The 25,596-nt window shown below is 55.3% G+C and overlaps 1 protein-coding gene across 1 annotated transcript in view; it reads left to right on the top strand.

Annotated features, from left to right (window-relative positions):
* The window catches only part of Eng (endoglin), a 31,664-nt gene that overhangs the window by 1,057 nt on the left and 5,011 nt on the right, over positions 1–25,596 (top strand). Inside the window, exons 2-9 of the mRNA XM_005321001.5 lie at positions 7,978–8,129; positions 17,222–17,362; positions 19,544–19,709; positions 20,210–20,254; positions 20,417–20,582; positions 20,801–20,927; positions 21,338–21,512; positions 22,270–22,412. Coding sequence (XP_005321058.2) covers positions 7,978–8,129; positions 17,222–17,362; positions 19,544–19,709; positions 20,210–20,254; positions 20,417–20,582; positions 20,801–20,927; positions 21,338–21,512; positions 22,270–22,412 — 1,115 coding nt within the window. The remainder of the gene's footprint in view (positions 1–7,977; positions 8,130–17,221; positions 17,363–19,543; positions 19,710–20,209; positions 20,255–20,416; positions 20,583–20,800; positions 20,928–21,337; positions 21,513–22,269; positions 22,413–25,596) is intronic.

Here is a 25,596-nt window from a genome sequence, read left to right as displayed (position 1 = left end):
CCTGACCAGAGGAGAGTCCTGAGGAGTTGCCGATCCCCAGCCCGTGCCCACTCTGTGGACCCCTGCTTTGTCCTGCCCCTCAGCTACCCCTCACCGGGGCCCCCTCACCCACCTGTGCACCATCCAGGGACTTCCTCACAGGCCTCGGGGGAGGCCAGCAGGGAGCCGAGAATGGGAGAAGGGGTGGGGGGCAGAGGCAGTTTCGGACACCCCCTCCCCACTTCCTTCACCCCCCCAATTTTATTTTGTTAATTCATTATTGTGGTGGTCCTGGTGGTGGCGCCCAGGGCCTCACACATGCTGCACAAGCTGCACGCTGAGCCACCTCCCAGCCCAAGCCAGGATTCTAAAGTCCCTGAGCGGCGAGCTCTTGCGACCTCACTGATAGACTAGAAATGGAGTCTCAGAGACACTAAGTGACTTGGCAGGGATTTGGCTCCGGGCCTGTGGTTACCCAGAACATTTGCTCCCAACCATGTATGATAGGGGAACCCCACTTGATAAGGGTCCCCACGGCCCTGCAAGATGGTTGCCACTGTCACCGCATTTCGTACAAGAGAAAATGGAGGCAGCATTGACCTGCCAAGTCCGCAGAGCTGAGACAGAGGCCCACCTGAGCTCCAGGATGTGCCTGCAGCGCTCTTCCTCTTCCTGCTTAGAAGAAGCCCGCCGCCGCTGCTCGGGCCTGGTTTCATGGGATCAAAGGCAGTGGTGACGCAGGGCAGAGGGTCAGCCATGGAGGTGGGTGGGCGAGACCTGGTCCTCGGCACCTGTCCGTCGGGGTGTGCACACGCCCTCGGGGCTGACTCCAACCTCATCGCCTGTCAGAGAGGGGTGGCAGAGCTCAGGGGCACCATGACCTGGGACTTGCCCACAGACTCTAAGTGCAAATGACCTCAGGGCCATAGGAATAAATAAGCGGAGTAAAATAACTAGGAGGGAATTTTGATATTTATCACCTTTTGCCAAACAGACAATTTCCTGAATTATAAGTTTGTATAATTTAAGTTTTTTTTTTTTAAGAGAGAGTGAGAGAGGACAGAGAGAGAGAATTTTTAATATTTATTTTTTAGTTCTCAGCGGACACTACATCTCTGTTTGTATGTGGTGCTGAGGATCGAACCCGGGCCGCACGCATGCCAGGCGAGCACGCTACCGCCTGAGCCACATCCCCAGCCCTAATTTAAGTTTTAATAACAGTCTCGTGTAATGACCATTTTGCAAAATGGGAACGGTATCCACCTGCTCCCGGGAGGAGCAGGGTCAGGACCGCTGGGCTTACGGGCGTCATGAGCATCCAGCCTGGCCCACTCGCAGTCTGGGCCGCCGGGACCCACCATGGAGGGCAGATGGGGGCCTGGGCCAGGGCAGACCCAGATCTCCAGCCGCAGAGGGGCAACGCAGGCACCGTCATTCAGATGGAGGGGATGAAGGCAAGCTCCGATACGGGTCGGTATGTCTTTGTATGCCCCAACCACTGGACACTGGACGCCACCTCAATGTCCGTCAACAGGGCCCTGTTCAATAAATCATGAAGCGGTGGGACACGAAGGGACGGCGGATCTGGGCATCTGCAGCCGGGGCCGGGTGGATAGGTGTCTGGAACAGGCTGCTAGGAGCCCCTCAGCAATTCCATTCCTCTACCACAGAAGGGTGATAATGCCTAGGGAAAGTTCTGGAAGGAGGTCCACCCATGTGACTATTCTGCAGCGTGGGGGACCTCCTCAGACACATTTTTCTGTCATGCTGATTTTTATTTTTTAAGAACAAGCATGTAGAGATGTTTAAAGAGCCTTTCACCTTCTGTTTGCTTCAGAGACGGGGGTGGAGAGCTGGGAGGGTAGCCCAGTGGTCAAGCACTTGCCTGGCGGTGTGGGGCCCTGGGTCCACCCCAGCCCACACTAAAGAAGGAAAAAAATGGAAGAAAAGTCAAGAGAAAAGAAAATAGGCAAGAAAGAAACCAATCACCTCAAACTCCCAGGCACGGGGAGAGATTGGTGAGTTGCTGACTGCTCTCTGTTGAGATTTTTTTTTTAGTATTTATTTTTTATTTTCATTTCTTTAAGGTGGACACAATATCTCCATTTTATTTGTATGTGGTGCTGAGAATCAAACCCAGTGCCTCGCGCATGCCAGGCGAGCGCGCTACCACTTGAGCCACACCCCCAGCCCGTCTGTTGAGATTTTTAAGATAATTTTAATCCAGGCGGACTAATATTTGGGGGTCTTGTGTACCCTTCTTGTGTCCCCAGAAGTTTCCTTGTTGCCCAATGGGCTCCATACACAACCCTATTGCAGTTCTAGAATATTCTGTCCCTCCCACGTGCCATCGTTTGCCCGGTGACTCCCTCATTGGTGACGATTTAGGTGTTTTCCCTTCGTTTTAGTTATAAATACCACCGAGGCACGTTTGGGTTCGTGCACTTTTCCTGTGTTTCGGGTTATTTCCCTTGGATGGGGTCCCAGGAGCCGGTGCCGGGCCTGGCCGAGCTGGGTGGCTGGATGGAGCAGTGTTTCTGAAGCAGCGTGTGGAGGGTTTGCCCGAGGACGGGGCAGACCTGTGCCTCGGGGCCTCCATGTGCCGGCCACCTGGCAGGGTCTGGGACTCGTGGCAGAGCAGACGGTGACACAGGACAGGCGCGCTCTTCTTCCAGCTGGACTCTGGGGCAGGTCCGCACTTGCCAGGGGAGAGGATGGAGAGGAGCAGGGTGAGCTGGGGGTGCGGCCTGGCCGGTAGCGATGTGACCACGAAGACTGTCCCGCGCCTCCCGCTGAGGGACAGAGGGACTGGCTCCGGGTCGCCTGTGAGTCTTCCCTGGGCCCTTGGAAGATAGGCCTGGTCCCTTCACTCCATTTTTGGTGGATCTAGGTGACAGGGGGACGACTAACTCTCCTGTGACCTCAGAGAAGGACATGGACTTTCTCTATGAGTGACAGCTCCGGGTCCCGGCCCCAACGGCCTGCTCCAGAGCCCAGCTTCTGCCCCTCACCTCTGGCTTCGGGGCTCTGAGGACCAGGAGAGCTGGTCGCCCTGGCCCTGGGCACTCCCAGGCTTCGGGGCACCAGTTCTACAGACTGAGGGGGACCCACATCCAGGGCTGGGCCGGCTCCGTCCCCTGGGCGGGGTGGGGTGGCGAGATACACTGCCGACACTCGGGCCGGGTTACTGTACGCCTGCGCGGCTCTGGCCATATGTATGCACTGTCAGGCAGCCTCTGCACCCTGAGCCCTGAGCACCCAGAGGAGATGGACCAGGCAGGGAGGAGAGGTCACCAGAAAGGAGCAGCTGGGGCGTGAGCCCTGGGCCTCACCACTGCACCGCACTGCCTCAAGGGAGCCCATCCACGAGCTTCCTGTGGCCCAATGGTCACCCCACCCCTGCTCCTGTCCCCAGGATGGCCCTCCCACCTCGGGCACAACCCTGGGGCCCTGCCTCAACCCTCAGTGGCCCCTCCGCACCCTGCCCTCCCTTCTGCCTCATCCCCAGAAGGAACCTTGGAGCCCGGAGCCCAGGGCAGCTTGGAGCAGGTCCTGTTCCTTCCTTCTGCTCCCTGCCCTGGACCACAGGGGGACTGAGTCCTGGTACAGCAAAGGGACTTGCTGCCAGTCCTCCAGCAAGTGAGAGGCAGGCCCCACCAACCCGTTCCCCACGTGAGCGCAGCCTGCCTGAGCCTGGGCTCCAGTGACCCGAACACAGCGTGGGTGGCACCTGTCCCTCCTGGAAAAGCTCACGGGGAGTGCAGACGCACAGACGGGCACCGGGGCACCAAGGACGGGGGGGTCGTTCTAGTGAGACTCTCACCACAGGGTTTTGAAGAGGAATAGAAGTTGGCCAGCCCCAGGTGATTATCAGTCTGAGAAAGGCCAGGTTGAGCCCCAGGAGAAAGCCGTGTGTGGAGGGAAAGCCTGTGTCCCCACTGACTGTGTTTGCCTAATTGTGATGGCAGTTGCCAGGTCCTGAGTGCCCTCCGTTCATCAGGAGCCAATGTGGCATGGTGTGTCTGTCACCTTAGGGACATGCTCACCGCTTCTTTGGGGAAGGTGTCAAGCTTGTGGTCACCCCATTGTCCAGGTAGCATCACTGAGGAGTGGAAAGGCAGCTGGAAGGTGGCAGATTCAGGATCAGAGGTTCTGGTGGTAGTTGGACTCGATATCTTTATTTAATTAATTCATTTTTTGTGGTGCTGAGGATCGAACCCAGGGCCTCACGCAAGTAAGGCAAGCGCTCTGCCACTGAGCCCCGGCCCCAGCCCCAGATCCCTGGTCTTCCCAACTCCCCACTTTGGGTTGCCAGACGTGAACTTGACCCCACAGGTGTTGGGAAACTGTGGGAAAGGCGGGAGTAGAGGGGAGTGGGGGCCTCACTCGTGGCTGAGAAATCTGTGAGGTTGCAGTGCACCCTGAAAGGAGTAGAGGGTGGCGGGGAACTGAAGAGGGGACGGATTGCTCTGCAAAGAAGAACCTTGTTAAAAGCTATCTGCCCTGCGCCAGATGTGCTGGCACATGCCTGTCATCCCTGCGGCACGGGAGGCTGAGGCAGGCGGATCACAGCTTAGCCAGGCCAGAAGCAACTTAGCTAGGCCCTGGCTCAAATTAAAAGATAAAAAGGGCTGGGAGTGTGGCTCAATGGTTAAGTGCCTCTGGGTTCAATCCCTGGCACTCACCTTCCTCCCCACCAAAAAACAAAAATTAGGAACAAAAGTGATCTGCCCTTCACAGCAGTGGTGTCCTGGGCACCTACGGCCACTCAGGCGACTGCATCCAGTGACACACAGGCATGAGGTGTGTGCTGGGTGCTAGCTTGGCTGTCAGGGCTCGAGTCCGGGCTCTGCCACCTAGGAGCTGATAGCCCGGGCAAACTCTTCCACCTCCCCACTCTTCACTTTCCTCCAGTCTCTAGAGGCCGCTGCGAAGAGCAGAGAAGTAACTCAGGTGGAGCCTCAAGGCAGCCCCCCAGGGGGACTCCCAGGAGCACTCAGCCACATCCTCAGCCCTTTTTTAATATTTTTATATTTTAATTTGAGACAGGGTTTTGCTAAGTTGCTTAGGGGCCTTGCTAAGTTGCTAAGGTTGAATTGAACTTGTGATCCTCCTGCCTCAGCCTCCCCAGCCCCTGGGGTGACAGATGTGGACCACCATGCCCGGTTCCCAGGAAGCATTTTGGAAGCCTCTGCCATAATGATTGTGTCTGCAAATGGGGAAATTGAGGCCCGGGCACTATGCAGTCTCTGGTATGCTCAGGAAGAGACTCAGACTGGCTTCTTTTTTTTTTTTTAATATTTCTTTATTTATTTCTTAGTTCTCGGCGGACACAACATCTCTGTTTGTGTGTGGTGCTGAGGATCGAACCCGGGCCGCACGCATGCCAGGCGAGCGCGCTACCGCTTGAGCCACATCCCCAGCCCTCAGACTGGCTTCTGCCCAGGCTGCCAGCCTCTGAATTCGGAGGCCGAGCTGGGATTTGACCCAGGCTCCATCTCCATCCAGAGCTGCTTTTCTTGCCCCCAATCCTCTGTGGCTTCCCAGAGAGGTTGGCAAAGCCCCAGAGGCGGCTGTACACTCAGGGGTAGGGAGGCCAGAGGAGGGGAGAGTGTGGGGAGGTGGCTCCAGGGTCTCGCTTGGGAGGCCTGGTCACCCAGGCCCCCAGCGGCGCCTCCTCCGACCGGGTCCCAGGAGGCCCTGGTGTTCCCTTGGTGCCAGGGGATTGTTTTCAGGCGTCTGGGCCCGCCTCGGGCTCCAGGAGACAGGCCCAGGCGTCACACTCCCTCCTGTCTCCCCATTCTCCGTCTGCGGGGTGGGGGTGGCCAGGATTCGAAAAGGCCCCAAAATAAATGGACCTCTTATCTGATCTCCCAGCCTGGCCCGTTATCTGATCATTACATAATGGCCAGGCCTGTGGCCTCTCCCGGTGGCTGACGGCATGGAGGAGGTGGCCCCAGGCGGCCCCCGGCAATCCGGGAGGAACTAGGGTTCCTGGAAGTCTGGGGAGGGGGCAGGGAGAGTCGGAAGGGAAGGAGGGAGGCACAGCGCTGCTCTGCAGGCCAGACCCCAGGCCCCCTGGGGAGGGGTTCCAGGTCCAGCTGGTCAGCCACAGGCTGTTTATCTGGTGTCTCCTGCTTCGCTGGGCCTCAGTCTCCCCATCTGTACAACCTGGGTTTGGAGTAAGGAACGAGGCTCAAGCCTTGGGGGCTAGAGGGTCAGGAGTGGAGATGGCAGGAGAGGGTGCCAGCCCTGAAGCTATCGGGTTGAAGGAGACCCCAGTGACGTCCCTCCCACGGGACCCTCACCTGGAGGCTGCCCCGTCCCACCACTTCACCCTCCCTTAAGAGAGTCAGATCTTCTATAGTGACTGCAGCCAATAAAATAATTGTAATAAAAAGAGTGACCGTATGCCCAGCCCCATGGAGGCTCCCAACAACCTCTGTGTGTTATTGGGTTCTATTCTTTTTTCTTCTTTTTTTGGTCCCCGGGATTGAACCCGGGGCGCTTAACCACTGAGCCACATCCAGTCCTCTTTCTTTTTTCATTTTAAAATCTTGTTAAATTGCTCAGGGCAATTCAGTAGCTGAGGCTGACCTTGAACTTGTGATCCTCTGGCCTCAGTCACTGGGATTACAGGCGCGTGCCACCACACCCGGCCTGGGTTCTATTCTTATTGTCATTTTACAGATCAGGAAACTGAAGCTCTTGAGTGGTGAAAGCCGTTCAGCAAAGCCACCAAGCTCACAAGCCTGGCTTCCAACCCAGGTCACCCTAACTCCAAGGACCTTGCTTGGAGCAAAAAATGCCATATTGCCCAGACCCTCTGTAGTCCTGGCACATCGGGATGGGGCTAGAGGAGGCCTCGTAAAGTTTGGGTCCCCACTGTGGCCAAGGTCCTCGTTCAGAACCATCTCGCAGGACTGAGCAGCAAGACCAGTCCATGGCTGGGCGGCCATCTTCCCTCCCCTGGGCTGTGGAGATCCGGGAAAGGTGGGGAAGGAGGCCAGGTCAGGCTGCAGACGGCGGGGTCCAGGAGAAGCCTGCCTGCCCCCCCTCCGAGCTGGCGTCGGCTGGACGTGAGGCCAGTCCCTCCGCGCCCATCTTTGATCTCCAAGAAAACAGGAAGTGAGCGCGACAAGATGGAGACACAAACTTCCAAACAGTCTCCCCTTCCCTGTCCTCCTTCCCTCCTCCAGCCCCCCGCCCAGCACATTCCTCAGGACGAGGTGTAGGGCCCTTCCTCTTCCTCCTCTGCGTCAGGGCGAAATTCCATCGCTTTCCCTCAGGACCTCGGTTTCCGGGCCGCGGCCTCCGAGGCCTGCTCTGGGGCCTCCTTCCCCCTGGGCTGCCCTCGAGGCTCGCCCTGTCCCAGGGCCAGGAAACTCTCAGCCTCTTCAGAACCGGTCCCCCTGGGCCGCCTTGAGCACGAGAGGGACAGCTGTGTCCCCTGTCTCGGCTCCTGCCTTCTTCAGGTTGAACGGCCTCGAGGCCTGTTCTCGGGACCCTGCCAGGCACCGGGGTGTCAGGTGCCGCAGGTGGAACTCTGGGATGTGCAGTTACATTTGAGTCTCAGATAAACCACGTAAGTTCCTCTAGTGTGAGTATAGCCCATGCAATATCTTGGGATATACTTGTAGTTTAAAAATTGTTCACTGTTTATCTAAAATTCACAGTTTAACTGGCAGCTTGTCTTTGATCCGTGACCTTTGGCCTAGTAGCACTGTGACCTCAGGCAAGAGAATTTTCCTCTCTGAGCCTCAGGTTTTCATCTGCGGAATGGCCGCATTGATACCTATCTTGTAGGGTGGCTGTGAAGATGTAGTGGAGCCCTGAGTGGGCGCCTGTCACCGGGCACGTTGTTTCTTTGTTAGCTGCGGCAGTGCCGGGCTGGGACCCAGGCTCCCCACGCGCTAGGCCAGCGCTCTGCCCAGAGCCGCGCCCAGCCTCCTGGCCTGCTTCTTATCTAACCCTCTTTCCCCTCTGCTTCTCCAACAGGTCTGGCGGAAAGTGTCCACTGTGACCTACAGCCTGTGGACCCCCAGAGGGGAGAGGTGACATACACCACCAGCCAGGTGTCTGAGGGCTGCGTGGCACACAATCCCAACGCTCTTCTTGAAGTCCACGTCCTCTTCCTGGAGTTCCCGAATGTGAGTGCCCCTGGCAGGGTCAGGAGGTGCCCAGAGAGAGCTCCAGGGCCCTGGGATGAGGGTCTTCCTGGGGTCGCCCCTGGGATAGTGGTCAAGTCCTCTCTGGGGACCCAAGAGGTGGCATTTCTGGTGGCAGGGGCAGTCTTTGGAGAGAACCATAAGACCTAGGTGGGGGGGCTGGGGAGAAGAGCCAGGGGGCTGAGCGGGGCTCCTGCGTCTCCAGTGAAGGGGACTTCACACCACTCTAGGCAGCGTGGACCTTGAAAAAGGGTTTCTTTTAGCTGAATTCCAATATTCCTCCCTGGACTGTCCCCCATCCAATGTCTGTGACCCCACTGGGCAGTGTCCAAGATCCAAAGCCAGCGAGTCCAACCTCAAGACGAACCCCACCGGGAGAGGCCTCTGAGGCCCACCTTGGGTTTGTCTGAGCCTCTTATTAACGACACGAACACACTTGTCACTCCTTACTCCACGCTGGGGCCACGCTGGGGCCGATGTCTGCCAGGGGCTAAGCACGGTCCACGCAGAAGCCTCTCCAGGACCATCTGCCAGGGCCCACTCTCATCCCCGCTTCCCAGAGGAAGGCACTGAGGCTAGTTTTGAGACGTAAAGAAACAGGCCCAAGGCGAGAGTTCACCCCAAATCCCCAGGGGATCCAGAGCCAAGCTGTCACCTGGCTCCTCAGAGGTCAGCCAACTTGGGCCTGCCTGGGCTGAAGGCCACACCTGGCCCACGTGGCCTTAGGTCCTAATAGCAATTTGCAGCGTTGGCTCAGGGTAAACAAGTGGCCAACCTGCCCCAAAACTGTTGAGTTGCCTTGCATTTGTGTGGTGATAAGAAGGTGCCCAGACCACCAATATCGGGGGGGCCCTGCTCCCCACCGCCTTGCCTGCCGTGAGGACTGTGGGCTTTGATAACCCCCAAGCCACAGATAGCACCAAACATATTTTATGTGGTTTTTTCACAGGCATTGTAATTTTTTTTCCAAATTTGGTAATGATATGGAAGATTGCCTTCTGTGAACAAACTTCGTTTGCTCTGATGTTTAGGTCCCCGCACCTCTTATGGGTGACTGGGATCGTCAACTGAGGTCCACAGTCAGAGCAGGGCCCAGCCAGGTGTCCAGGTGTATGGGAGCCAGCCAGCCAGCCTCCCAGGAGCCCAGGACAGGCAGGGCTTTCTGGAGGAGCTACAGGAAGAAGGGCCAGGAGTTGACAGAGTGTGGCGGGGTGGGGAAAGCAGAGGAGAGACCCAGGGGACCGTCTGTCGGTGGGCTCAGCGTGTGGCAGGATCTTGCCGTTCACCGCAGAGGAGGGCACGGGGCGGAAAAGATCTGTCACTATTAAGGAGCTTGGTCTTTGTCTAAGGGCAGAGACAGTCAATGGAGGGTTTTTACGAGTGTGGCAGGATGCCACCGTAACTCAGTTCAAGGATCCTGGAGTTGGTGACAGAGAATCCCCCTGTCATCCCCGCCTCTTCCAGGGACCTCAGCCTGACTTATTTCTCGGAGCCAGGCTCTGAGCTCCTGCGCTCCAAGGCATAAGCATCTGAGGGGGTGGTGGAGAGTGCAGGGGCCCAGGAGAACCACACCCAGCCCTGGGTCTGTCACTGGTCACACCTTGCAGTGTACTTGGAGTGCAAGGGGCGGACCCCCACACACCCTTCTTGTCTTGAGGGTCTCACCAAGAATCACAGAGCTGCAGAACCTGACCGCAGCCTGGCATCTGCTCAAGTGTGAGCCCGGGCAGGGCCAGGAGCACAGGTCCTAGCTGGGCTGCTGACGAGCGTGCCCTTGTAGTCCCAGCTATTTCTGGAGGCTGAGACAGGAGGATCTTTTGAGCTCAGGAGATGGAGGTAACTTCTCCAGTCACCATCTCAAAACAAAACAAAGCAACAACAACAATAAGAGCTCCGTTTCTGGAGCCAGACGGTCCCCTGTAGAGCTCTGGCTGACCTCTTTTGGGTCCGTCGCTTTGAGCCACCTACCCGACCTGGGTCTTTCCATGAGAAGCTGGAGATGATGATGGCCCCTACCTCACAAGGTTGCTCTGAGCATCTCGGGGGATCGTGCAGGCAAAATACTGAGCGCAGCCAGATGCAGTGGTGCCTGCCTATGATCCCAGTGCCTCGGGCGGCTGAGGCAGGAGGATGACTAGTTTGAGGCCAGCCTGGGCAACTTAGTGAGACTCTGTCTCAAAAAAGAGCCCAGGGCCTGCCCAGAGCCTGCGTGTGGCATGCAGTCACGGTTGTTGTTAGTATCATTGCTTCTCTCTAGGGTCTGCGTCTTCCCCGTTAACACCCCTGCAGGGAGAAGAGGCAGAGGCCAGGAATCCATTTTCAGAGAGGCTAACTGTAGTCCAGCCCCATGGGGCTGGGCCTCTGTACCAAGCTCCTTGTTCCAAGATTGACCCACAATCCTTCCAAGTCCTGCGCTGAGGAAGCTGTGGCTTCCAAGGCACCTTCCTCCCCAGGCAGCCCCCAGCAATGGGTCCACAGCTCCACGGGCCCCTCCACCCGCTCTCACCAGATGCCTGCTCTGTGGCCCGCCCTGTGTTGGGCACTGAGGATACAGAGAGAAAGGAGAGCCAGGCCCTTCCTGCCCCATGCCACTCATGGGCGGGCAGGTAGACATTGGCAGCCCTGGAATTGAGTGATGGGATTGGCAAGGGGGCAGGGGGGCAGGGGCCTGTGGGTGACTTCAGGGGACAGGGACAAACACTGAACATGAAGAGAGGGGCATGAGGGAAAAGGCTTTTAGAGGCTAGGCCCTTGGTGAGGTCAAGACCCTGAGGCCAGAGACTTGGGCTGGTGGCTCTGTGGGGTGGCGCTGGCTCAGCAGCCAGCCAGACCCCTCCCGACCTACTGCCGCCTTCGTCAATCCTGGCACAGAAAGCGGCTTCCCAACCATCTCTGCGTGGCCTCAAAACCTTCAGACTTCCTGTGGGTGGGTGGCCCTCGTCTGAGCAGGGGCCGTGGAGAGCCCCAGGCAGCGGGAGGCGCAGTGCGTGTGCGTGTGCGTCGGGGTGGTCTGCAGACGCACCCGGGGGCTGCTGGACAGGGGCTTTATCTGCTTGGTCCCTGAAGGGCAGGCCGGAGCCTGGATTCCGGGAGGGAGCCGGGATCACATCCTGACCCGGGAGACAGGAAGCCGGCCTGGTGTCTCAGCAATTCCCGTCAGACCCGCTGCGCTGATCCGCGTCTTCCTCACCGAGCCCCAGCAGCCAGGCCGGGGCAGAGCCCGGTCGGCCGCTGATTCACCCCACTCCCAGCAAACGGGGCGGGCGAGTCAAAGACACCCCACCCACGCCTAGGCAGAGGAGGGCCAGGGCTGGGAACTGACTCAGCCTGGGGGGGGGGGCAGAGAAGGTGACCCAGTAAGGACCCCAGGCTCCCCAGATCCTCCTGGGAAGGGGCTATGGAAGGTAGTGCAGCCCAGGCCGGGACAAGGGGCCCCCACCCTGGGCCCCAGAATGAGTGACCTCTGGATGGCCATCTTCCAGTTGATCCCTCCTCCAGGGTAGGGAGACTGTGTGGACAAAGGGGTGTGCCCACCTGCACCTCACCCTCCTCTCTGGCTTCTGCTCTGGATACGAGGGTCCCTGAGTTCCTTACCCAGTGACACAGCCCTTATCCTAGGGCTGCATGGGTTTTTTCTGGGGGGGTACTGGGGATTGAACTCAGGGTGCTCCTCCACTGAGCCACATCCCCAGCCCTTTTTGTTTTTTAATTCTGAGACAGGGTCTTGCTAAGTTGCTGAGGCTGGCCTTGAACTTGCAATCCTCCCATCTCAGCCTCCTGAGTTGCTGGGATTATGGGCATGGCCTTCACATCTGGTGTGGCTCTTTCTTGTCCTTTTTCTGGGAGGGGCAGCTTCCCTCGGCTTGAAGGGTGGTGGGGTTGGCTATTGGGGGTAGGATGGCAGAGTTTGGGCATATGGGGGGCTGTTCACTTGTGGACACCTGAGCGTCCTTGCTGTGCTGTCAGAAGGAGGGTGCAGAGACAGGAGCGGGGCTGGGGCTGGCAGCTGCCATCATATTCTTGTTCCAGGATTTTCAAATGTGAGAGGCGGACTTGACCCAGGGGCCTGGGTGGGCAGGGGTCAGATGTGCTGGGCAGGGACTGTGCTTGTCTCTCACAGTGTCCCCCGTGGCCAGTTCCAAGTCAGCCTGGGGTTGGATACCTGCTGGATGATGTGTGGATGATGGAAGGGAGGGAGGGAGGGAGGGAGGAAAGAAAGGAGGAGGAGAAGATAGATGAGCATAAGCATCTGTCATCTGCCACTTGAGTGCCTGGGTCTTTGGTTGTTCAGGGGTTAACTCTGTTCTCTGCTGTACCATCTCCCATCCCCATTGGGGGGAGCAGAAGCCCCCTAGCCGGCCTCTCTGGCAGGAAAGAGAGTCAGGGGAGGCAAGGAGAGCCCCAGCTGACCCCCAGAAGGGCTGGAGGGAGCGGAGGCCCCACTGTGGGGGTGGGGAGAACATCTCTCTCCAGGGATTCTGGAAGCCCCCTCTGTGGCCACCTGGCTGGAGACCAGGACTCCCAAATGCTAAGTGCTGAGGGACCCCCAGGAGGCCGGCGGGAATGCAGGAGACACCCAGTTCCTGAATAGCACTGAGCCTGACTCCCCCGGGCAGATGGGAGCAGACACCTCCCTGTGGCGTGTCACAGCTCCCACTACCTGCTGCCCAAGTCTGACATCCAAAGCTGTGGCACTGCCCTGGGCGAGTGCCCCTGTGCTGCCATCCCTCGGTGTCCCTGGGGGGATGGGTTCCAGGATCCCCTCCGATGACACCAGAATCCAGAGATGCTCAAGGCCCTGGGTGGAGGGGTGTGGTCTTGCACATACCTGAGCAATGCTCTGCTCCACTCTAAAGTGTCTCCAGATTATTATAAAACCTGCCACAATGCCAGGGACACACAGATAGTAACAGAAAGAAAAGCCCTGCCAGGCGCCCCGCACATGCCTGTCATCCCAGCGTCTCGGGAGGCTGATCATGGAGGATCACAATTTCAAAGTCAGCCTCAGCACTTTAGCGAGACCCTGTCTCAAAATAAAAAATAAAAAGACTGGGGATGTGGCTCAGTGACAAAGCACCCCCTCTCATACCAAAAAAATTTTTTAAAAAAGGGGGAGAGAGAGAGAGTGAGAGAAAGAAAGCAAGAAAGCTCATAAATGTCCAGCACAGACACAATTTAAATTATATATATACATACACACACACACATACATATTTTGGAGCTGTTTGGTGGCACATTCCTGGAAGTCCCAGCTAAGCAGAAAGATCACTTGAGCTCAGTAGTTCAGGGCCAGTCTAGGGAAATAGGAAGACCCTGTCTCCTTAAAAAAAAAAAAATTATCTGTGGTTGTTCAAATTTGTGGATGCAAGACCCACATCCACAGAGGGCCAGCCACGCCTAGCTGGGCACTGGACAGTCCACTCTGTGGCAGAGTCACACAGCATCCTTGTGAGTCTGTGAGGGGGGGCGTATTGTCAGCCCATTTTCCATATCATGAAACTGAGGCCCAGGAGGACTGTCCAGGGTCACAGGCTAATGACTGAGTACACATATTTGAATTCGGGTCTGTCTGGCTCTGACCCCTTTCCCCGGCCACCCTTCCTGTATGCACTGTCTGAGTCTGCTGGGTGGACGGAGGGACGGCTGGCTCCAATGTGACCGCCTCCGGCTGGCCCTGAGGGTGGGGGCTGCGGGCAGCCCCGAGACTCCACTCCTAGAAGAATTGCTGGAAGCGGCTTTCTATAAGTGGCTACTAGCACTCAGGGCCTCCTCTCTGAAATCCCCCGTCCCACTTCCAACCGCTGGCCCCACAATGGCATCTGTGGGCACAAAAATAGCAACTCACCTCCCGCCCACAAGTTCAGGGAAGGGTCGGGCAGGCCCAGCCTGCAGGGCCGGGGGCAAGGGGCTGGCTGGCCTGCCCGCCATGCCTGGGCCCTGGAGTCCCAGGATCTCACCTAGAAGACTGGGAGCCTGGGGCAGGGGCAGGCGGGCCCCTCTCTTTGCCTCTGGGGGCACAGAGAAGGGAAGTCGGGTGCGTGCGAGTGGCTGCCGGTGAGTCAGGCTTTGGGGATGGAAATGTTTGCTATGGAAACCCGACTGGGTCTTCTGGTAACCAGTTGGCCCTCAGCGAGGCCTGGGAGCTCTGGGACCCCAAGAGCCCCGCTTTCCAGCCTCCCCCCCAGTATCCAAACCACTCGTGTGTGATCCTGGCAGGAGACTGACCCCCCGCTTTTGGCCTCAGCCTCCCTGTCCCCCAACTGAACAGGAAAGTCTTGGTGACAAGGCAGTGGTGGGTTTGGCTTAGGAGCCCTGGGAGAAGAACTGAGTATGTGACAAATGTCACAAAGCTCTAGCCTCCTAACCCTCTGACCCCCAGCTGACCGGGCCCTGACCTCCATCGCCCTTTCTTCACTTCCTTTCAGCAGAGCCAGGCCTGCTTCTGCTTTCCAGCCATATTCCCATTTCACAGGCAAGGAAACTGAGGCCCGGAGGCACCGGCGGTGTCGCGGTAGCAGCTGGTCCCATCACACAGGGTTCTTTCCTCCAAGAAGAGCCTGGCTCCCACAGCTCGCGGGTGTCCACCAAGGGACAGAGGACGGCTTTCCCCATCCACTGGTGTTCCCTGGCTGCAATCTGCCAAGTCATGGGGCCCATCTCTCTGCCATATGTACCCCTTGAAGTTCTCCTCTCAGGGTGGGGACAAACAAGTGTCACTGAGGTGTATTTGAGAGAAGGGCATGGTCCAGGGCCTGGACCTCCATTCGGACCCAGGCTGACGGGCCCGGGGTTCGGCTTTGCCTGCAGTTGCCTCTGCAGCTTCCTCCTGAGCCTCTATTTCCCCATCGGTGAGATGGGAGGACACCTGTTCCTGCTTTGATCAGAAGCGCTGCCATGTGCTCAGCGCAGGGGCAGACCGGGCGAGGTCGAACCCCGGGAAATCACTAGCACTTGGTTGTTTTTCGTAACAACTTTATTGAGGTAAAATTCACCCATTCAGAGAAGAACCTGAGTGGTTTGTGGATAGGCACAGTTGTGTGCCCATAGTTGATGGTTTCACAGGACACGGGACAGAGCACCAGGCCTGGTCTCCACACCAGCGAGGTGGCTTGCACTTCCCTTTGGTCAGGTCTAAGCAGTGATCACAGCCTTGGAGCCAAATGCTGGTTCTGACAGTTAGATATTTTGCATTTCATAAAAGATGGCCTTAAATCCAGCAATTAGTTATTCAAGTGTTTAGAATGCACAATATTTTAAAAAACTGATGAAACAGATGCTTTGAAATGGCGTTATAAACCCATTAGAAAACGAGATGCGAACCGATGCGCACATACACGGGAAGCCTCCTCTCCTGCTGTAAACCAGCGTGAGAATCACTATTGAAGAATAATTGCCTAAAGAGCCCTCCAAAGGGACAGAGCCGATTTGTGAAACACTGAAGATGAAGTCACAGTGTTTGCTCTCTTTTTTGTTTGTTTTAAAGAGTGAACTTGAACACAAAGAGTGATTACAGTGTTATTATTGAGTAGCGGAAATATTTCTGAGCAGATTTTTCCAGGGTCTGACCTGCTGTCTCTGGCTCGGTGGCGTCCGCTGGGGAAATGCAATCTGATGTGAATCCCCACACTTTCCATGGTGTTTCCATCTTGAAATCGCTTGTCCCTTCTGATGGAGGGAGGAGACTTTGGGGGTCAGCTCTTGGCCACAAGCTTTTGTCTGGGAGCTGCTGGCTCTGGAAGCACAGGAAAGCGCTTCCAGGTCTGTCTTTGTCCTGGAGAGTCGTGGGGCTCTGGGGTCCTGAGCTGTCTCTTCATTCTTGCTCCTCAGCCATTCACACCCTGCCTGCTCAGAAAGCCACGGGGCAGAGCGGAGGTCACTCTCCACAGAAGTTATGCCCTGTGGATCACTGTCATCTTTTACTTCTTGGTCATAAGATGTAGAAAAATATGGCAGGAGTTCAGAGCAGAGGCCTGCCTGGGTCCGAATCCCAGCCCCAGCTTATTTGCTGTGCAATCATGGGCAAATGACTGCGCCTCTGGGCCTCAGTTTCCTCATCTGCAATTGAGAATAATAAAGGGTTGTTTCAGGAATTAAATGAGTTAATGGAAAATACTTAGAATAGTCCTGGCACATAGAAAGCCATGTGTAAGTGTGGATTTTACTGTTGCTGTCATGAAAACATAATTACATCAATTTAAAAACATCTTTTGTTTTTTGCTCTTGTAGCTGGGGATCAAACCCAGGGCTTCACACATGCTAAGCAAGCACTGTACCATTGAGCCACACCTCCAGCCCCCCATCAGTTAAAACTTTTCTGCAGGCTGGGGGTGTAGCTCAGCGGTAAAACCTATGCTTAGCATACATGAGGCCCTGGATTCTAGCCCCAGCATAAAAAAACAAAAACAAAAAAGAAAAAAACACCTAAAAATTTGTCAGAAATAAAATGAATTCCACTTCACATTTTTATATTAAAATAATGGTATTATAGAGACTGGCATCTTAGCACTTTAAAATAGTGAGATAAGAGGAATACTGCAAACTAAAAGGGGAATTCGAAACACATTTGGTTCTAGAGTGTCTCCCAAGGAGTGGAGGGTGGGTCTCCCATCCACTGGTTGGGTTCCTTGGCTGGGATCTGCATGCTAAGCACATGCTCTACCACTGAGCTGCACCCCAGCTCTTAGGAGAGCAACTGTGGGCTGAAAGCAGAATCTCTGCACCAGGGTCGAAAATAGAGGGAGAGGGGACAATGGGGGAGCAGTCACTAACTATGCACACAGGGCCCACAGGCCCGGACACAGCAGGTAATCAATGGAAGTCATAAATCTTGATTGACTATTGAGAAGTTTGGGCTCATCCCAATTTTTTTCTCTCCTTTGGGATTTGCTGGGACTAATTTCATTCATTCATTTGATATATTTTCTGGCACATCCTGGGGGGCCTGACTCTACTCACAGGTAACCAAGAGAAACCAAACTGAGTGGGGAGAGTGGAGTGGAAGCCTTCACTGCTTAGCCGAGTGGCCCCGGCTGTGCAAGTCTGACTGGTCTGTGCGTCTCCCTGTCCCCTCCCAGGAGTTGGCAAAGTTGGAGCTGACCCTCCAGGCCTCCAAGCAAAATGGCACCCGGCATCGGGAAGTGCTTCTGGTTCTCGTGGCGAACAAGAGCGTCTTGCTGCAGCTCCAGGCTCTGGGAATCCCACTCCACTTGGCCTACGTGAGTGCATCACCCCAAAAAACTCAGGCCAAGGCCCTGGCCAGGGTCTCTTGCCCCTACAGCCTTGCTCGACTCACCAGGGCCCTGCCAGGTGACTGATGGACTCTGACCAAGAGACACCAGAGGGTGGCAAGACCTGAGACAAAAGAACCCAGACCAAGTGGGAGTCAGGCTGCTGTACAACCTGGCCAGCCGTGGTCCTCAGCGTGCCCAATGATATCCCATCAAATAACATTTTCATTGTCTTTGATAAAGTTAGAAGATATTTGAAAATGTTTAAGTACAGAGGAAAAGGGTCACGAGGAAAGCTAACGATGTGTTAACAGTGGTTAGGAAAGGGACATGGGATCAGGAGAGACTCTGATTTGGTTCTTTATACTTTGCTGAATTTGGGAGGTAGCCCTAATTGACAGGGCTCACGTTGGAGAAAAAAATATATATATGTTTTAAAAGCTCAACTCTTAAGTGTTAGACACATCCACGAAGAGAAAGGACCCGTGGGCTTTGTCCCACTGCGGGGAGCCTGCGGCCGGTCAGCAGGGCCTCCAACACAGGGAGGGCCCTGGGAAGTGGCCCCAGATGTGAGCAGCTGTCTTGCAGATGAGAAAGCAGAGGAGAGAGCAGAGCAGGCCAGGAGGCAGCAGAGAGGACAGGGGAGGCACAGAAAGACACTGAAGGGCGGCCAGCGGGGCGGGGGAGGGACACCAGAGAGACTGGGGTGGGGGCAGGACCGGCCTCGGGCCTGGCACGGCTAGAGACAGGCAGAGGGCAGAAGTCGGAGATGGGCGGCCGGGGAAGAATCTGGATGCAGCGAAGCCAGCATGGAAAGCCCCTGGCGGAGGGAGAAAGTCACGGACAGCTCCCAGGGCCCAGGGCCAGGGCAGTGGGCAGGGAAGAGCTGGGCCGCCCCAAGTTAGTCCAGAGGGAAACCGAGGCCGGTCGGGGCGGGGCTTGCCGTGGCTCCTCTCCCTCCCTCTCCCTGCTCTTCTGGGGTGGAGGCTGCGCCTGCAGGACCATGGTCCGTGCTGAAGGTGGCCGCAGCCTCGGGGGCTGAGTCTACCTGCGAGCCCGGGAGCTGGGTGGGCCTGAGCGTCAGACCCGGAGCCAGGCGACTGACACTGACAACGTTGAGCTCTGGATCCCTGCTGAAGTCCCATTTTACTGACGACTCTAGCCGGCCCCCATTTTTAAACCACCATCCAGTCCCAGTCTTTCCCACCAAGGGACCTGTGGTCCTCACCCATGGATCACTTTGCCCCCTAGTTAATTTCTGCAGAGAGGGTTGTGGGCTCTATTCTAGAGGGATCATTCTATGGTGTCTTACCTACTGTCACTGACAGGCAGTCCTCCTTAATATCTAACATGAAACCCTGCTGCTGCTGCTGCTGCTGCTGCTGCTTCAGCCCAAGGCCTTGGCCTTGGAGATGGAATACAAAGGAACCAGTGGCCCCAACAGCTTCCTCTGAATCCCCCCTAGTTTCCTTGCCCAGCCCACCAGCTCCTCCCCCGGGGCACTGGCAGGAAGATGGGGAGGTGTGGGAGCTTCCTAGATTCCCAGTCCTTCCAACCAGGGGACCCATCTCGCTCCTCTGTTCCTTATTAAATGACATCCTCTGGCTTCTTTGGCTTCCAGTGACTTGATGCATATCTGGTTTCCAAATGATGAGGTCCCCCAAAGCAGGACCACCCCGTCTCCTTCATTCTTTCATTTCTTCATCCATTCCTGTTCTCCCTTCCTTCCCATGTTCAGGGAGCCGGGTGGCAGGGTGAAGCTGGTATGGAAGGCCCCCCGACGCTGAGCCCCGAGTCCAGCACCAACTCAGACAAATATTTCTTGGTGCCTCCTGCATGTGGAGCCCTGTGCAGGGATGGGCCAGAGTGTAGAGGAGGACAGAAGGTAGCCAGATGTCATTTCATGTGGGTTCAATGGGTAGAACCCCAGCGGGGCCATGTTTGGACAGGTGGATGAAGAAGGATATGTGTCCTTACAGCCCCCAGGTGTGGAAGACAGAGCAGATTGGCAGGGGTGGGGGAGCCCTTGGGGGCTCTGGGATGACTGCAGATCCACCAGCCTCCACACTTTCGGCCCTGGACTCTTCTCAACCAAAGGGCAGACTCCCCAAATTATTCCCTAACTTCCTGCACAGGACAGAAAGGACTGAGCACTCTCTGTCTCCCCAGAACCCCAAACTGGTCATCTGCCAAGAGCTCTGGGGAGCCAACCACACAGAGCTGCCATCCTTTACCGCCAAGAGCCAGATCCTTGACTGGGCGGCTACAAAGGGCCCCATCACCTCAGCTGCGGCGCTGGAGGACCCCAGCAGTGTCCTGCTGCGGCTGGGCCAAGGTCAGCTTCCCCTGCAGCCACTCTGGGCTCCGTCCAGCTCTGGAGGAATCTGAGCACCTCTGATCCATTCCTCAGACTAAGGCGCGAAAGATCCCGAGCGGGATATGATTTGCCCTGGGCCACCCACAGCAAGGCAGTGCCCTTTGGGGACAGCGATTCCTCCTTCACCAAGTATCAGACTGAACTATGGGAAATGACAGGTTTTCCTCTTTTTTTTTTTTTTTTAAGCCCCCAATCCCCCAGCACTTTCACGTTATTCATTGTGCATCTACTGTGTGCCAAGTTTGCTAGGCACTCGGATGCTCTGTGGGGACAGACTCCCCTCTCCTGGAGCTGCCACTCTGATGAGGGAGATGACAATAAACATGTAAAGAGAGAAATTCTATAATATTGGGTTTTGGTAGGAGCTATAGGAAAGATGAGAGAGGAAGGATGCACGGGGGTGGTGGCCAGGCTGTATCTCCATGGACTCATTCCTTGTATTAACCTTGTATTGACAGATGAAGAAACAGAGGCCCTGGGACATGCACAGGGTGGCTCAGAAGGTAAGTGCTGGAGGCGAGGTTTGGACCTGGGTCCTCCCAGGCCCCACCCTTGAGGCTCCATGCTGCCTGCCCATCTCTGCCTTGGGCTGGGTGAAGGTGGAGCCCTGTGTATACGGGAGCCAGGTTGCCCTGGAGGGGACTGAGGTGCGTTTGTCTCTGCAGCCCTGAAGTTACCATCCTTCTGTTTGCTGGAAGCCGGCTGGGACATGGGCCGCACCCTCGAATGGCAGCCGCGGGCCCCTGCTCCGGTCCGGGGCTGCCGCCTGGAGGGCGTGGCCGGCCACAAGGAGGCGCACATCGTGCGGGTGCTGCCCGGTGCTGGAGCCGGGTAAGGGTGCCCGCCCCGCGCCAGGCCCGCCCAGGCGCCCCTCGTGGGGCCCAGAGCCCACCCGACCCACCCAGTCCCATCGTCCCCCACCGGGCCAGGGAAGAACGCAGCTGCTGCCCCCTGGACGCCAAGGCCCAGTCCCAGTCCCAGCCCACGGTCGCCGTCAGACCCCGCGTTCCCCGTGTTCCACCCTTGCTGACCTGTGGGTCTCGCTGCAGGCCCCGGACCGTGACAGTGAAGGTGGAGCTGAGCTGCACCTCCAGGGATCCCGACGCCATCCTCATCCTGCAGGGCCCACCCGACGTGTCCTGGCTCATCGACGCCAACCACAACATGCAGATCTGGGTAAGTCTCACCCGCCTTCTCGCCTCTGCCTTCAGGCCGTCTGCAGGCACCGAACCCCACGGGGCTTCAGGCAGGATAGTTCTGCTCCCAGGGCTCTGCCTGTGTCCATCACCTGTCCTTCCTTCAGATCTTCACCCAGAGGTCACCTCCTCCTGGCAGCCTTCCCTGATGCTCTAGGCAGCCCTCTAACCCAGAGCACAGGGTCCAGGGCTTCCTGGAGAGGTGAACCCTGAGCTGAGTTCAAGGACAAAGGAGACAATAGACAGGGGAAGGTGGCCGGGCAGAGCAAACAGGGGACCAGGAAGAGCAGGACGGAGGCCTGGCATCACCCTGCCTGGCCTGCGGGTCCCTGGCCTGCCACCGGCCCGACTGCACCCTGACTCCCAGCTCTGCTCTCTCCTGGCCTGTAGACCACTGGCGAGTACTCCTTCAAGATCTTTCCAGAGAAGAACATCCGTGGCTTTGTGCTCCCAGATACACCCCAAGGCCTGCTGGGAGAGGCCCGGACGCTCAACGCCAGCGTCGTGGCCTCCTTCGTGGAGATCCCTCTGGCCAGCGCTGTCTCGCTGCGGGACCCCAGCTGTGGTGAGCCAGCCCCTCTCCTGCCCCTTTCCCCGGCCGGCCTCGGATCACTTGTCCTGGAAGTTTGGCCAAGTTGCACCGACCTCTCTGGGCCTCATTGTCCTCCTCTGCAGCATGGGGACAATGAATAGCTGGCCTCCCGACAGCATAGTGCCAGCGCATCATGAGTGGTCGGTTGCCGGGTTTCTGTTCTCGCGACTAAAAGGCTCAGGGGTCACTCCAGTTGAACTGGGCTGACTGAGCTGCACGAAATAACCACAAAGAGACACAAATACCTTTTTCTTTGGGGTCGCTGTGACGGCTCCTCTGACCTTAAGGGTCCACAGGAAGAGAGAGAGCGAGAGCACCTGCTGACCCCTTTTATTGAGGAGAAGCTATTCAAATAAGGCCAGGGGTCGGGTTTCAGGGGCTGAGTCTAGCTTCAGGATGTCCACTGTCAGCAGATGACTGACACCTGGGTAGGCCACACCCAAGGGCACAGTAAGAGAAGGGGACACACACAAGGCACTTCCATGGAACGTTCTATCCCAAACAGGGCAAGGGGTTAGATTACAAAGGAACAGTGAGCATAGCTCCACCCACGGGGCTGTAGGAAGGCACGCCCATCCACAAAGACACAGTCAGGCGAACCCTAGAAGAGCACCCTAGAAGAGCGGGGCTGTCCAGCAGAATGGGTGCCTGACCCCACAGAGCCCAGCAGGGGAGTTAACTCAGTCACTTGGGTGACTGCCTGCTTTGCCCACCACCTGCTGCCCCCCAGGCGGTGGACTACAGACCTCACCTGCACCGGTCCCAACCACCCCTCCCAAGGAGAGCTGCAGCCCAGAGCTACTCATGTCCCTGATCCAGCCCAAGTGCGCCCATGACGTCATGACTCTGATACTGAAGAAAGATCTGGTGGAGGTAAGAGAATCCAGCCGCCTGCCTTCTAACAGCTAGTCCCTCCCTGGCCTCAGAATCTTGGGGCCCCACCCAGGCAGCGGGGGACAAGTCACCTCTCTCTACAAGCCTGTATTCCCACTTTAAAGTGTGATTGGTAATGGTACCTACCTCATGGCGAGAATTCAGTGAGGCCAAACTCACTGAATTCTCACCATGAAAACAGGAGTGGCACAGAGAGCTCAGCAAATAACACCAGGTGGTCATTAATCCCACAGTTGGCTGAGCTGGGAGGTCACTTAACATAATAACACTTAACAGGCACAATGTGGTCTCTGCCATACTGACAAAGGAGTATTTACAATAAAAACAATGCGTGTGCCAGGTGCAGTGGCCACACCTGTAATCCCAGCGGCTCTGGAAGCTGAGGCAGGAGAGTTGTGAGTTCAAAGCCAGCCTCAGCTAAATTTCGAGGCCCTAAGCAACTCAATGAGACCCTAAATAAAATACAAAAAGGGCTGGGGAATGTGGCTCAATGGTTCAGTGCCCCTGAGTTCAATTGCTGATACAAAATAATAATAATAATAATAATAATAATAATAATGCACATGGCTCAGTGGTAGAGTGCTTGCCCAGCATACATGAGGCCTCCTAGGTTCAATCCCCCAAACAAAAGCAAAACAAAAAAAGCTTTAAAACTGAACAAGGTGCTGCGGATACAGCTCAGTTGGTAGAGTGCTTGCCTTGCATGCACAAGGCCCTGGGTTCAATCCCCAGCACAAACAAACAAACAAAAAAATAAACAAAACTTAGAAAAGAAAAAAATCTTGATCTTATCTCCTAAAGACAGTGACTTGTTGATATTTCGGTTGGGTTGCTGTCTGGTGTGATTTCTCTGTGTTTCTTTCATGAGTGTAATCATAATCGGTGCTTTTTTCTCCTACTCACTTAACCTACTTTTGAAACTTTGACACCTGTGCCTAATTATATTATTACCAAGCATATATTATTTTATTATATGGACATGTCATAATGAATTCCTCCTCCTTTGTTAAACATTTGTTTCCAATTCTATATTATAAATATGCAGAAAATATCATTTTGCATAGAACTTCTCTTTTTTCTTTTGTTTAGATACCAGGGATTGAACCCAGGGGTGCCTACCACTGGGCTACATCCTGGGCTCTTTTTAACTTTTTAAATTTTGAGACAGGATCTCACTAAGTTGCTCAGCTGACCTCAAATTTGTAATCCTCCTGACCCAGCCTCCCAAGATGCTAGGATTACAGGCCTGCACCACAGTGCCTTGTTTATTGGTGTTTTTTTGTTTTGTTTTTAAAGAGAGAGTGAGAGACAGAGAGTGAGAGAGAATTTTTAATATTTATTTTTTAGTTCTTGGCGGGCACAACATCTTTGTTGGTATGTGGTGCTGAGGATCAAACCCGGGCCACACGCATGCCAGGCGAGCGCGCTACCGCTTGAGCCACATCCCCAGCTCTGTTTTCTGTTTTTTAAGGATAGATTTCCACATGGGTGGGATTTCTGGATCAAAGTCTATGGGGCTGGGGATGTGGCTCAAGCGGTAGCGCGCTCCCCTGGCATGCGTGCGGCCCGGGTTCGATCCTCAGCACCACATACAAACAAAGATGTTGTGTCTGCTGAAAACTAAAAAATAAATATTAAAAATTCTCTCTCTCTCTCTCTCTCTTTGAAAAAAAAAACAAAGTCTATGAAGTGTTTTTTATTATTATTTTTTTAAATTTTATTTTATTATTTTTTTTTTTAGTTGTATATGGACTCAATGCCTTTATTTGTTTTTATGTGGTGCTAGGATCCAACCCAGTGCCTCACACTTGTGAGGCAAGTGCTCTACCACTGAGCTACAGCCCCAGCCCAAAATCTATGAAGTTTTGATACATGTTGCCAACTGGCTTTGCCAAAGAGGATTTGAATTTTCACTGCTGGATTATGAGAGTACTTTGACCACATCTCTCTTTCTCTAGACTGTAATTAAAAACAAAAACAAAGAAGACCTTTGCCCGTGTGGGAGGTGGAACATGGTGTTCCATTCTTTTTTAATTTATAATTCTTTGGTTAGAAGTGAGAGGGGGCGTAGCTCTGTCTCTTTATTTCTGGGTACTGGCGTTTGAACCCAGGGGCACTTCACCACTGAGTCACATCCTCAGTCCTTTTTATTTTTTATTTTGAGACAGGGTCTCACTAAGTTGCTGAGGATCTTGTTAAATTGCCCAGGCTGCCTTGAACTTGATCTTCCTTCCATCAGGCTCCCTAGTCACTGGGATCACGGGCATACAGCCCCGAGCCCAGCTGTCTTCACCCTTTCTTCTGATTTGTAAATATTCTTTATATTTTGGCTAGTGGGGCTTTTTATTCTGTTTTGCTTTCAGTGCTAGGGATGGAACTCGGGGTCTGACATGTACTCAGCACGCGCTCCACCACTCGGCTACACCCCCAGCCCCCATTGCAGTGCTATTTAACTTTTTGGACATTTTAAAAAAATTGGGCAGGGACAGTGGCACACACCTGTAATCCTAGCCACTTAGGAGGCTGAGGTAGGAGGATCTCAAGTTCAAGATGAGTCTGGACAACTTAATGAGACCCTGTCTCAAAATAAAATCAAAAGCTGGGGATATAGCTCAGTGGTAGAGCATGAGCTTAGTTAGCATGCACGAGCCCTTAGTTTCAATCCCTAATCTCTCTCTCTCTCTCTCTCTCCCTCTCTCTCTCTCTCTCACACATACACACACACACACACAAATATGCACATTTTCTTTAAGGCCATAGAGGTGAAACACCTGTGGAAGGGTCTAACAGATTCATCCTAAACCCAGAGTCCACTGCCTTCTCGTTGACTTGGGAATGTGGCCCATGAAGGTTTGATTTCAGGCCCATGTGATGCTGGAACTTCCCTGAGAGCCATCTCACCTGGAAGGCTAAGGTGGCCCCAGGGAGCTAGGACTCAGAAGCAATCAGAGGCAGTCCTTGAGGAGTGGATGTAGGTTTGTGGGTTAGCTGGACTCAGCTGCCCACTCAACTCTGAGACTCTGAGAATCTCTGATCCTACGAGGGTGACAGAAATTCTAGCATTTGATACTTCCTAGATGGGTTGGCAAACTCTGGCCTGTTGACTGTGTGAACAAGGTTTTATTGGAACACAGACACAGTCAGTCATTTACAGCTACTTTCA

Source organism: Ictidomys tridecemlineatus, chromosome 4 (assembly GCF_052094955.1).
Source record: "Ictidomys tridecemlineatus isolate mIctTri1 chromosome 4, mIctTri1.hap1, whole genome shotgun sequence".
NCBI classification, from domain to species: Eukaryota; Metazoa; Chordata; class Mammalia; order Rodentia; family Sciuridae; genus Ictidomys; species Ictidomys tridecemlineatus.
Note: the sequence above shows the minus strand (reverse complement) of the source record. Positions and strands in the feature narration are given on the sequence as shown.